Here is a 12,888-nt window from a genome sequence, read left to right as displayed (position 1 = left end):
CATCCTGGGCTGTCCCAGAAAAGGGAGGCCCACTCACCTGGCCCTGGTGTTTGTGAGTACTGGGAATGGTGGCCACAGTGGAACTGAAGGGCTGGGCTGGGGGCAGCAGGGCAGGGAGGGGGCTGTTATTGTGGAGAAGGGACCAGGCCAAATGGGCTTGAGGGCCACCCTGGAGGCCCCGGTGGGCAGTGCCCCTCCCGTGTCCTCAGCTGGTTCAGCAGCTGTTTGACAGGACCCCAGCTTCCTGGCACTGGCTCAGCAGGGTGGGCTGCTTCTAACGGCTCCCTGCAAACTAACTGCACCCCCATCCTCCACGGACCTCCTCCCTCCATCCTCAGGGCCTCGGACCCTTCCCTGGGCCCCTCCAGCCCCAGACAGCTTCTGCTGGCATTGAGTTTCTCCCCTGAAAGACATCCCACCCCCGCCAGTTTCCAGAAGTTCCCCAAGAAGACAACACACACAATATGTGTGTCTGTTTATTTCAACGGATGGAGCAAAGACATGTCCCGAAACTGGGGGAGGGTAAGAACATGGGTACATAAACTGGACAATCAGCTCAGATGACACCGCCACAACATAGTTTAAGGCTCCGTGTGTATCTATATGTGCAGATGCTCACACACACACACACACACACACCCTGGCATTTGACACAGGAATGGAGGCCAGACGCCAGGCGCTGTTCGCAGCCTGCCTAAAATATTGCGATTGCGTTTATTAAAAACGTGTGGGAGAAGAAGACCGTGCATCAATCTGAGCAAAGTGTCCAACTCAGGCTCCGGGCCGGGGATGCTGTCCCCAGGCACACCGTGCTCACATGTGCCCGCCCCAGCTTGGCACGTCCTGGCTGAGGGAGGTGGGGCGGGTCCTGTAGGTATACGAACTGGGCTCGGTCCAAACAGCACAAAGGCAGAATAAAGCCCCAAGCGCCTTCTCCAAAGCAGCCCAGCTGGCGCCCCCAGCCCACCTGTGGCCCCTCCAGGGCAATGTGGGCAGGGTCTCAGGAAGGGATGACCTGTGTGCTAGGCCCAAGGAGGACCTGGGGTCCCGGCTTGCTCCTCAAAGCCCCCTACTCACCCCTGCTGGGGAACAACATCCAGAGCCCTGCAGGCCCTCCTGCCTCTCCGCCATCAATCCCCTGAAGCTGACCGGGGATGATGGGACGAGGTCACCAGGGAGTGCAGTGCACGACGAATGTGGCATTTGGCTTCAGCATTAAGGCCAGCGCCTCCCCGGGAGGACCCCGTGTGGCCCCGCAGGTCCCTCCTCCTGCTGTGCCACCGTAGGCCCCTCTGTCCACAGCGGCCGTGCTCGCTGAGTCTCTGCCTCCACAGGGCTGGCTTAAAGTGCGAGGTGCCTGGGAGGGAGGCTGGGGCTGTCCGAGTTCTGCAGGCGATGCCCACACCGTCCCCAAAGGGCTCTTATTTGAGGATGTAGTTAATGAGCAGCTGACACGCCAGGAACATGCAGAGCAGGAACCAAGAGCGGGGACTGTGCAAGAGGCCCGGGGCCGGTGCCTGCCTGGCCTGTGCCGTGGAGCTCAGCACGGCCGAGAGATGCCTGGAATGACAGGGTGCCGCATTTCAGCCAGGGCCAGCCCAGGCAGGATGGCACATCCCTGCCCCGGGGTGCACATGGGGGTGGAGGGCTCGTTTATGGGAGGGACCCAGGGCACAGTGGCTGCACTGCGCTTCCTGGGCACACATTCCAGGGAGGGGGTGGGGGTCAAGGCTGGGGGAGCTGGGCCTCTTACATCCTCCCTCCCACCTCCATTGTTATGGGCTGAACTGTGTCCCCCAAAGTCCTCTGTTGGAATCCTGACCCCCAGCGCCCCAGAATGCAACTGTATTTGGAGATGTGACCTTTAAAGAGGTGAATAAAGTAAAATGCGGCCACTAGGATGGGCCCTAATCCCGTAGGACTGGTGTCCTTATAAGAAGAGGAGGTCAGGACACAGACACACACAGAGTGGACAACCCTGTGAGGACACAGGGAGGAGACGGCCGTCTACACGCCGAGGAGAGAGGCCTCAGGAGGGACCAGCCCTGCACTGATCTTAGACTTCCAGCCTCCAGGACTGGGAGAGGTAAATGTCTGTGGTTGAAGCTGCTTCCCTGTGGTACTCTGTATGGCAGCCCAGGAAACCCACAGCCCCGCCCTGGACTTTTGACGTCATTGTGTGTCTGGACCTCAGCAGAAGCTTCCGGCCACCCGCCTTGCAGCTAGTCTCCTTCAGTGGTGCTAGACGGCCACCCCGACCGTCCCGGCTCCCACGGCCTCTGGGCTCAGCTCCACCATCTCCGCCCCCTCCCCTGACTCGCCCTTCTCCCGGCAGCGGCCCACCTGTGGTGCCCTCTGCTCTCAGTGCTGGCCTCTGCTCTCCCCCTTTGCAGCTCCTCCCTGCCCACCTGCATCCTCCTCCAGGAAGCCCTCCCTGACCACGGAGACAGCATTCCTCTCCCTCTCTCGGCCCCACACAGCCTGCAGTGGAGTGGGGTGCTAAAAAGGTGTGAAACGCCTCTATGCCACGTATGGGTGGGTCACAGGCATGAAATTCTAGGCTTCTGAGGGCAGCTCCGATGCTAACAGCTGGTTAAGCGCTCGCTGGGTGCCAGGCACAGAGCTCAGCCCTGTGCTCCATCCTCCTCCCACCCCAGGGCCACTGCTGTCACCCCAGTTCACAGATGGGAAGACTGAGGCAGGGACAGCCCGAGGTCCCACAGGCCGGGAGTCCTGCAGCCCTGCTGGAGCCTGGAGCCTGGCTCTGGGGCAGAGCTGGCAAGCAGTGTCTGCCTCCTGGTGCTGGCCAAACAGAGTGTGTTCCCAGTCTTCCCCGAGATGACTCACCCAGCTGTTCCTGAGGACCCACTATCCTTGCAGCTGGGGCCACCGCGGGGCGGTAGGAGACATCCTCGGGGGGCCGGTGCTGGCAGCACCTGCTTCCAGCTTCTGTCTGCTCCACCCGCCACAAGCACGGGCAGCCCTGCCCTGGTTCACCTGGACTCCATCAAGCCCCCGCCAGACCCAGCATCCTCCTTGCCAGCTCAGCCTGTTCACACGCCGCTTTCTGCCCTGCCCGCCCCTTGCAGAGGGCAGAACCCAGGAGGTCCCCTGTCCTCGCCCCGTAGCCAGACCGTCTGAAGTCCTGAGGGTTCTAGCCCAAGTAACAGTGCAGGTGAACGCCTGCCCTCACCCCCCGCCGGCTCTGGCTCTCCTGCTCTCTGACCCAGAGCCCCGGCTGGACCCCCGAGCATGGCCCACCTATGTAGCTCCTGCTGGGCCTCCCGGATGGACAGGATCCCCTCGTGCAGCAACTGCAGCCGCCACGCCTCCTTCCCACACCGAGGGCACGGGCTCTTGCAGCCTGGGATGCAGGACCGGGGGGACAAGGGAACATGGGGTGGTGGGGGGGAGAAGTGAGGATGAGCGGGGATGTCTGGGGAGCCAGCAGGTGGGGTCCTGGGGCCGTGTCCCACCTCACAGAAGCCTTCAGGTGAAGCTAGTAATACAGGGAGGTGGTGCCGAGGGATGTTTCCAGAGGGAACCCCGGGCTCAGCTGGCCTCTGATTCGCCCAGAGGTGGGGACCAAGCTGGGGAGACAGGCACCCCCTTGAGGGCAGGGGGCAGAGAGGCAGGAGCCAACCCGGGGAGTCACAGACAGATGGACAGGGCACAGCCTCGCCCCTCGCACGGGCCCCGCCCCCTGAGTGCAGACTCGGGAGCCCTGCCCCCTCCCACACCCCCATCTGCCCTTCGGCTTCTCTGTCCTCCCGCCCTGAAGACGGCCTGGCCCAGGAGGGCTCACCGGGAGCGAAGTCACGGTCCTCCTCCTCGTCAGAGAGCTCTGGACAGGACTCGGGCGTGGAGCCGCTGCTCTCGGTGGCCTGGCTGTGGCCAGACGGCTGGTCGCTGGCCTTGCGGAGCCGCCGGTCGGGGCCAGACCCCTGGAGGAAGATGGAGCGGCTGTGGCCGGGAGCTCACCCACACCCACCGCACCCTCGTGCGCCCACTGTGCCCTCGGGGACCTGCTGGGGTGTCGCTGGCCTTGGGGACGTGGTGGTGGGCTTATGCCAGGGCAGCTCCAGAGGAGGCGGCCGGCAGAGGAGGGAACTGCTGGCTCTGGGTGCACAGAGGAGGTCTGGCCCTGGCCTGCCTGGACTGGAGCCTCACTCCCCCGGGCCTCAGTGTCCTCAGGGGTAATGCAGACTGCTGGCCCCTCTGTGGTGGCCTGGGGACCGTCACGAGGTCCTGCCCAGTACATGCGGAGATGATGGGGGTGGGGCCAGGGACCCGCTCAGTGTGTGAGCTGAGGGCTCCCCCATCGTGGAGGGACCCCCAGGCTGGCTGGCCTCAAACAAGCCCCCTGAGTACAGGAGTGGCCAGGTGACAGCCGGCCTGTGTCCAACAGACGGGCCCAGGATGGTGCCTGGACGCTCTGCATTAGGGCCCTGTGGCTCTGATGTGTATCAGCGATAGGGGGTGGGGTCAGCGATGGGGGGTGGGGTCACCAGTGGGGGTGGGGTCAGTGCTGGGGGGTGTGGTCACCAATGGGGGTGGGGTCAGTGCTGGGGGTGGGGTCAGCGATGGGAGGTACAGACAGAGATGGAGGGTGGGGCAGTCCACCCAGGTGGACTTTGCCGTATGGACAGGTTTTGGGGTTGGTGGGGCCTGAGCCGACTGGAAAGGCTTAAGTGAAGGAGGAGGCTGCAGAGGGGCGTCAAGTGGACACGTGTGCAAGGGGCTGGGGCCATCTGGTCGAAGCCGAGGGGCCGCGGGATGTGGCGGAAGGGTGGGTGGGACACACGTGGCTGGTGAGATACTGTGGCCCCTGTTTGCTGGGAAAATTGGGGCCCCTGGGCAAGATGGAGAGTCCGCCCCTCCCTGCCCCGGGTGGGCCATGCCCCCCGGTCGTGTGCACAGTGGGTGCCCAGCTGGTGTAGCGTGTGCTGTTCCACAAGTGGAACCTGCCCACGTGGTGGGGGCCACTCCAGGCTTCCCTCAAAAGGCACCTCTGTCTGGAGCTCTCCTTCCTTGTGTCTCCTGGAACCTCCCACCTGCACTCCCACCTGCCCTCCCAGGCACCTCCCACCCTCTCTCCCACACTTTTGAGGCCCAGGCATTTGGGTAAATGCGCCGCCTCCTCCTACTTGGGCGAGTCCCTGGGCTGCCCTGAGCCTCCGTTTTTTCATCTGTGGAATGGGATAGCATGCTGCCCGCACTGCAGAGGGCAGCTCTGGGGGGTGATGGGCCAGGACCATACACCCCGGCACAGTGCCCTGAACACCGGGGTGCCCTGGGAACTGAGCATCCTGCAAATCCAGGCGTCCAGACCCCATGCTGGGCAGGGAAGGGCAGGGCAGGGACGCAGGGGGATGCCAGAGGAGACCCTGCTAGGACGTGGGTCAGAGTGTGCCCGGGTGGGGGACCCAGGGGAGGGGGCCAGGCAGGTGGGTGTGAGGGTGGGCATGGGGCCACAGCTGGAGGGACCCAGCAGGGGCCCTGGGGGTGGTGCTGACCTGGTGCCTGGGCCCCGGGCTGCCCAGGAAGGTGGTCTGGCGGGCCATGGTCTCCCGCTGCAGGGTGTGCAGGACCCCGTCTTGCTCAAACTGGGCAATGTCCTTCAGGGGGTCCCAGGGGCTGTGGCTGGAGGGTCCAGAGAGTGTCTGTTGGCAGGGGCGGTGGCCCTCGGAGTGAGGGGGCCCCATCCCAGCCCAGCCCTCAGCCTCCCAGCAGGACTGGAGACCCCCAGGGGAGTGACCGTTGCCTGCACCTGTGTGCAGCCCCTGTGTGACCCTCCCTCCCCATCAGCCAGGGCCAGGACGGTGGGGGTCTGCCACCCAGCCCGCCGAGGGGCCCAGGCTGCGTCTGCCAGCACTCACTTCTCGTATCGGTAGCGCCACTCCTGGGTGGCAGGGTCCAGGTGGAACAGCTGCGGCGTCCAGGGCACCAGGTTCTGCTGGCGCTCTCGGGCCTGCTGCCGCTGTGCCTCCTCCAGGGCAAACTTCTCCTGTGTGGCTTTGTGCTGGTCACCCTCGCTGATGGCCCTGGTGACGTGCTGCCAGAGCCTGCGAGCGGAGCACATGCTCTGAGCTGGGGGACCTGGGCAGTCCCGTCCCCTCACACTAGAGGGGAGCCTCAGAGCAACCTCCACTTGATTGCCTCCAGTGACAGGGAGCTCACTGCCTCTCAAGGTGCCCGGGTCTCCTGGGCACTGTTGATTTACCCTGAGATGGTTCTTTCTTATGCTGGATGCACACCTGCCACCAGCAGGGCCCTCCCTGTGGACTGCAGGTCATCTGCCCCGGAGGCTGCTCTTCCCCAGGCCTCCCCTGCTCTCCCTCCAGCTGCCCACAGCTGGACGTGTCCTCTGCCAAGAAAGGTCCGCTCAGGTCCATCCTCCCTGCCACGGACATCCAGGGGACGTGCATCCAGGAGACAGCAGCTGCCGGCCCGGCCACCCCAGCCAGGGTCAGGGGTCCTGCGGCACCCGGGCCTCACCTCTCCGACTCCAGCTCTGTCTGCTCCTCCAAAGGCACCGTGTGCCGCTTCAGCCGCTGCCTGCGGACCTGCTCGCTCGGGTTCCAGAAGAGCTCGGCGCCTCCTCTGCCCTCCTCCTTGATGAACACTTCCCTGTCCTGCCCCAGACGGCCGGGCAGGTCAGAGGTACCGGCCGTGGCCTCTGCTGCCCCCGGGCCCACCCACACCTGCCCAGAGGCGGCCTCTCACCCAGTGTCCCGTGAGCCGCGCCAGGACCTCCTCGCCCGATGTGATCTTCCCAGAGATCTGGTTGATGCTCGTGCTGCCCCCGAAGAAGGGCTGTGGGGACATACCCGAGACGATGCCCTTACGACACTGGTGAGGGCGGCAGCCACGCCCCCCTCGTGGAGCTGGGGAGGAGGGGCCCCTTCCTCACGGGTGGAGGGGAGGTGAGCTCCCAGCCCCAGTGCATGGGGGGACGGCTGGGACGGGACTGAAGCTGGAGGTGGCCACACTTGCCCACGGCCCAGCCTGAGCTCAAGGGTGATGGGTCCCCGCCAGGCCTTTGTGCCCCGTGGTGGGGAAGGGGCCTGGGCCTGTCCTAGCTCTGCTGTGTGGCCTGTGGGCAGCCCCTTCCCCTCTCCGAGCCCCGCTGTGCTACAGGGAAGCCAGGAGCTGCTCGTCCATGTGCACCTGCTCAGGAAACCATCCCTGGGGCACTGAGAGGGCAAGAGGGGGCCCCCCAAGGCCTCGCCTCTCCCCGGCCCAAGCCCCACACCCCACAAGGCCCCGGGTGGCCGAGGTGCTGTGGCCAGTGCTACCTTGAGCTTGAATTCCAGCTCGGCCTGGAAGTTGTTTTTCTCACACTGAACGGTCACTCTGCCGCCCAGCTCCATGGTCATGGTGCCGTAGAGAATGCCTGCAACACAGCCGCACTGGGGGGTCAGGGCCACCCCCCGGCCAGCCGAGTCCCGAGACCTCTGCCGAGTCCTGGCCCAGCAACACTGAGCCGGGGAGGCCCCTGTCAGGGCCTGGAGGGCGAGATGGGAGCAGGGAGGGGGCAGGCGCTCTGGGGGCAGTGCTGCCAGGAGGGGGAGAATCTCGTTAGGTGAGCAGAGCCCGTGACCGGGCCTGATTCCGCAGTGACCAGCTCCCCGCAGCAAACGGGGTCTCTGGCCCCAGGGCCTTTGCTCATGCGAGTTGCTAAGTCTAGGAGACACCCCCACCCTTTACTAGGTCACCTCCTCCAGCAGCCCCTGTTCCAGGCTCCCAGGAGCCCCACTGCCCCCAGGAGACCCTCGTCAAGGTCTGTCACTCCGCTCTGCAGTTCCTGCCCCGATGTGGGTGCCTGCATCTTCCCTGCTCACTGCTGCGCCCAGGACAGGCCCATGTGGTTTTATTTTATTTTTTTTAACTTAATACATATATTTTTTAATTACTGAAGGAAAGCATGAGTCTTCTATTTCTGGTCTTACGGAGGGTTTTCTCTAAAAGAAAAAAAGAACTGAGGGAAGGAAGGAAGGAGAAGGAAGAAAGAAAGGATCATTCTCCCTCGGAAACACCTAGAGATGTGGGATAAAATAAGTCTTTCAAAAATTAAAAAAATGGACTTCCCTGGTGGCTCAGTGGTTAAGCATCCGCCTGCCAATGCAGGGGACATGGGTTCGAGCCCTGGTCCGGGAAGATCCCACATGCTGCGGAGCAACTAAGCCTGTGCGCCACAACTACTGAGCCTGCGCTCTAGAGCCCGCGAGCCACAACTACTGAAGCCCGTGTGCCTAGAGCCTGTGTTCCACAACAAGAGAAGCCCCCGCAGTGAGAAGCCCGTGCACCGCAACCAAGAGTAGCCCCTGCTCACCGCAACTAGAGAAAGCCAGCACACAGCAACGAAGACCCAACGCAGCCAAAAATAAATAAATAAATAACTTTATTAAAAAAAAAAAAGATTTAGCACTAATTAAAAAAAATTTAAAAAGACAAGCTAATTGAAATCGCAAAAAGGCTGGAATCACTCCCAAATCCCCCTGTGCACAGGGTGGAAAAGCTACATGGAAGGGAGTCGGGCCTCTGAGCTGCTCTGGTGTCTCTCCAGGAGACGCCAACGCAGAGTCAGAGAAGCAGCTGCAGGGCCGGGTGTGCAGGGCCCGATTCTCTACTGTGGGGGGTGGGGGAGGAGGTCTGAGAGACCCTAGAACTGTCTATACCTTGTTACGTAGTTTTGACTTTGGAACCAGGTACATATTTCATTTACAAAATTATTTTAAAAACGAAGTTAAGAAAACAATTCGTAAAAATCCAGAGTGAAATGAAACAAAAGACCAGAGTGGGTGTGATCCCAGAGGGGTATATCTGATGACCTTACAGATCCCAGAGGGATCTACTCAGGACAAGAAGCACAGACATCACAGCCCACGCTGCCTTCAGCCATCGCCCTGCTGGTGGTGGGGCTGAGTGTCACTCTGAGTGCCGTGTGTGGTGCTAGGACAAAGAGCGAGCGTGGTGAGGTCACGGAAAGTGGCTTTCCAGCATGGGGGGAGACATTTCACATGTGAGGTGAATGGGGCGTAAAAAGACCCGCCGTCTTGAATCTGGATTGGAAATGTCAGTGTGAACTCACCTGTTTTAATCTTAAAAAAAAAAAAAAGATTCTATCTTCAGCTCACTGGACGAAAGCCCTAGAAACGATGATCAAACCACTCGTAGGAAGCAGATCTCGCCTCCAGACAATGGTGTCTAAACACCATTTCCTACTGGAAGGAACCTGGGTCTCCCAGGAGAAATGCCCGATTCAAGGTCTAGAGCAGGAAACGTCAGGGTCTCCCGGGGTCACAGCAAAAGGAGGCAGGCCACTTGGGCTGGGTACAGAGGACACAAGGGCCAATCTGAGGGCCCCCGCTGGCCAACATGGCACAAGGAGCAGCAGTAGCAGTTCTAGCTGGAATGTTCTGTGTCGATCATGCATGTTCTGATCGAATAATACTCAAAGCAACAACGACCTCACCAAGGACCCCCTTTGGAGGAGACAGGGGCAGGGGAAGGAAAGCTCATGAGTATTTTGAAGAACTCTGGCATTTATCCTACAGGTACTGGCCTAGTGGGTAAGCACATGGTACGCGAGGGCGACTTTCTCTTCGCAGGAGGCTGCCTGCTGGCTGGATGAAGGAGCGATGGACCGTCACCAGGTCAGAGGGACCAGGAGCTGAGAATCCACGTCACTTAAGATCACAGACGTGGAGCCAACCCGACGTCACGAACCTCACGGCAGGGAGACGGGAAGCCACCTACTGTCGTCTTGGAAAAACTGTGCCTGAAGAGTGATCAGACCTCCAGGGATGAGGTCAGCTTCCAGTTTACAGAGAATACGTTCAACTACACCACAGACACAGCCAGTAAATCCAGACTAGAGGAAACCCCACAAGAAAATGACTTTATTCCCTCCACAAATACAGTGCAAGGGAAAAAAAGGTAAAGGTGGGCTTCCCTGGTGGCGCAGGGGTTGAGAGTCCGCCTGCCGATGCAGGGGACACCGGTTCGTGCCCCGGTCCGGGAAGATCCCACGTGCCGCGGGGCGGCTGGGCCCGTGGGCCATGGCCGCTGAGCCTGCGCGTCTGGAACCTGTGCTCCGCAACGGGAGAGGCCACAGCAGTGAGAGGCCCGCGTACCACAAAAAACAAAACAAAACAAAAAGAACAGGCAGGTTTGAAGTGGAATCAAGTAGAACTTCTAGGGGGAAAAAAATCCAAAACTTCAAAATTGAACTCAGTGGATGAGTTAAATACTAGGTTAATCATAGTTAAAGGTAGATCTAAAGAACTTATCTAGAATGCAAAGACATAAAAGATGTCAGATGCAGGGCACAGAATGTCTGAAGTTCTAGAAAAAAATTGAGAAATTGGAGTGAGGCAGTATTAAAAAATAATGGCTTAAAAACTTCCACACTTGATCAAAACCATGAAATTGCTGCTTAAAAAGTTCAAACAAACAAAAGCCCTTACAAATAGAAGAAATAAAGAAATCCAGAGCTGTCAAGCCACCGAAAGGCATGGAGGAATCTTAAATGCATATTGCTTAGTCAAAGACGCAGGTTTGAAAAAGCTACATACCCTGTGATTCCAACTCTATGACATTCCAAAAAAAGCAAAACTATGGAGACAGTTAAAAGATCAGCGGTTACCAGGGGTTGAGGGGAGGGGGGAGGGATGAATAGCTGAATTCATCTATTCACGTCTAACCATGAGAGATTTTTTAGGGTGGTGAAACTATTGTGATGCTGTAACGGTAGAAACATGCATTTGTCCAAATCCATATAATTATACAACACAAAGTGTGAACCCTAATGTAAACTATGGACTTAAGTTAATAATAATGTGTCAATATCAGCTAACCAATTGTAGCAAAGGTAGCATACCAATGCAAGATGTTAACAGTAGGGGATCCGTGTGTGTGTGTGGTTGTGTGTGTGTGTGTCTGTGTGTGTGTGTGTTGGGATGGGGGGGTATATGGAACTCTCTGCACTTTCTACTAAAATTTTTGTAAACCTAAAACCACTGTAAAAAAGAAAGTCTGTTCATTAAAAAATAAAAAAGAAATCCTATAACTGAATCACTTTGCTGTATACCAGAAATTAACACAACATTGTAGAGGGGAAAAAAAAGAAATCCAAACCTTGAACTACTACAGTGAAACTGCAGAAGACCAAAGACAAGAGAAGATCTTAAAAGCAGCTACAGAGAAAAGCAGAACATGTCACAAACAGGCCAACAGCTGATTGATCGCCAACCACAATGGAAATTAGAAGGTGGTAACAAGCTTCCAAAGAGGATAGAAGGACAATCTGCCTGGAGTTCCATACCCAGCTAAAAAGTCATGGAAGAGTGAGGGTCAAATAAGATACCATCAAATAGACAAGAACCAGGGTGCTCTCCCGGAGGGAGCCGGCCTGGGCTCTGCCCTCCAGGGTGGGGGTACCAGGGCCTCTCACCTTTGCAGTGGGCGTAGGGCATGGTAAGGGTGTAATCCTCCACCCGGTTCAGGAAGGTGAGGGTGGCCTTGCCGTCCAGCAGAGCTGACAGTGAGTTCCCTGCAGAGACGGGGCAGTGGGACCAGTGAGATGAGACTGATCCTCGGGACCTGGGCCCCCACCTCCACCCCAAGTCACAGGACCTGAGCTCCCTTCCAAAAGGTGGAAAGAGTCCCAGGCACCTCCAGCTGTGTGACTGTGGAAGGGTCGCTTAACCTCTCTGAGCCTCAGATTCTGTAAAGGCCCCCGTCCAGGTCGTACAAGTCTTTCATCCTGAGGAGTTACCTAAGTTGCCACGTGTTCATGTTTATTTCACTTATTAAAGCAGGGATTCTTAGGGTGGAGGCTTCGAACCTTTTCAAACTGGGGCCTCTGCTCTGATTTTAAACACCAGCGGAGAGGGGGTACGGCCCGCTCAGGGCTGAGAGTCACAGCCACAGTCAGTGACGGGAGCACAGGGGTGGGAAAGGTGGGCCGAGCCTGTATGCCCTCTGCAGCCTGCTGGGCACACAGAGCCACTCAGAGCACCTGCCCACCAGTGAGAACAATACGAAGGTCGACAGGACGGAAAAATGCAGACGGACCCACGGTGCCAGGCTCTGGAGGGGTGCTGCCCGATAGAGTGTCCTGTGATGATAAAACTGCTCTATCCCATGCAGCATGTGGCTACGTGCACGGTGGCCAGAGCAACTGCGGAGCTGCCTTTTAAGTTTTATTTCATTTGAATCAATTAAAATAGCCACATGTGGCCAGTGGTGCTGAACTGGACAGCCAGCTCTAGACGGCACCTTCATATGGTTCTTTCTCGTAATCTCCCAGCATCAGTGCAAACTCTACGGCTGAGGGATGAGAGGCCGGGGGGAGGGGGCTTTGGAGGGCTCTGCCTGACCCCAGGTTCTGAGCACTTTACCCCTCGTGGTCCCTGGCTAGGAGAGGCAGAGAGGGACACGAACATGGCCACCGTGGGAGGTCTTGGTGACCACCGAGTCCGGCAGGTCAGTCCTCCCCCCATTTCCTCGAGGCCCAGGGGAGCCCCCCTCACCGTAGAACCGGGACTTGGCTGTGATGCTTCCACTGATGCAGAAACCGTCCTTTCGGTTGCTGACGTGGAAGGCGGACACGGGTGGGTGGTGGGACACCTGTGGGTGGAGAGGTGGCTCCTGCGCCAGCCCCGGTAGCAGGCAGGCCCGGTCCCCCACCACATCCCTCCCAGTGCTGGGAGCAGGCGTGAGGGCAGTCCCCATCTCTCATCCCCAACGTCCAGCGAAGCCAGGCCTGTGTCCTGGGGCCCGGGGGGAGCTGACTGCAATCCCCGCATCCCCCCAGGGTGCCCCCCAGGAAAGTGGGATGCGCTGTCCCCCTCCCTAAGGAAACACTTTCTGCTGCCACAG

At 59.2% G+C, this 12,888-nt stretch overlaps 1 protein-coding gene across 6 annotated transcripts in view; it reads right to left on the bottom strand.

Annotated features, from left to right (window-relative positions):
- Positions 1-463: 463 nt before the first annotated feature.
- Positions 464-12,888, bottom strand: part of OSBPL5 (oxysterol binding protein like 5) — a 68,218-nt gene continuing 55,793 nt past the window's right edge. For all 6 annotated transcript variants that reach the window (XM_081238703.1, XM_081238698.1, XM_081238699.1 and 3 more), the window contains 10 exons: positions 12,540-12,636; positions 11,459-11,557; positions 7,299-7,396; positions 6,727-6,816; positions 6,499-6,635; positions 5,880-6,065; positions 5,517-5,643; positions 3,806-3,944; positions 3,262-3,364; positions 464-1,560 (listed from right to left, as the gene is read on the bottom strand). In XM_081238703.1, coding sequence (XP_081094829.1) covers positions 1,422-1,560; positions 3,262-3,364; positions 3,806-3,944; positions 5,517-5,643; positions 5,880-6,065; positions 6,499-6,635; positions 6,727-6,816; positions 7,299-7,396; positions 11,459-11,557; positions 12,540-12,636 — 1,215 coding nt within the window. In that variant the 3' untranslated portion in view covers positions 464-1,421. The remainder of the gene's footprint in view (positions 1,561-3,261; positions 3,365-3,805; positions 3,945-5,516; positions 5,644-5,879; positions 6,066-6,498; positions 6,636-6,726; positions 6,817-7,298; positions 7,397-11,458; positions 11,558-12,539; positions 12,637-12,888) is intronic.

This window comes from Mesoplodon bidens (assembly GCF_964165515.1).
Source record: "Mesoplodon bidens genome assembly, chromosome: 7".
Lineage (NCBI taxonomy): Eukaryota > Metazoa > Chordata > Mammalia > Artiodactyla > Ziphiidae > Mesoplodon > Mesoplodon bidens.
The sequence above is the reverse complement of the archived record's forward strand: the minus strand, read 5'-3'. Positions and strand labels throughout refer to the sequence as shown.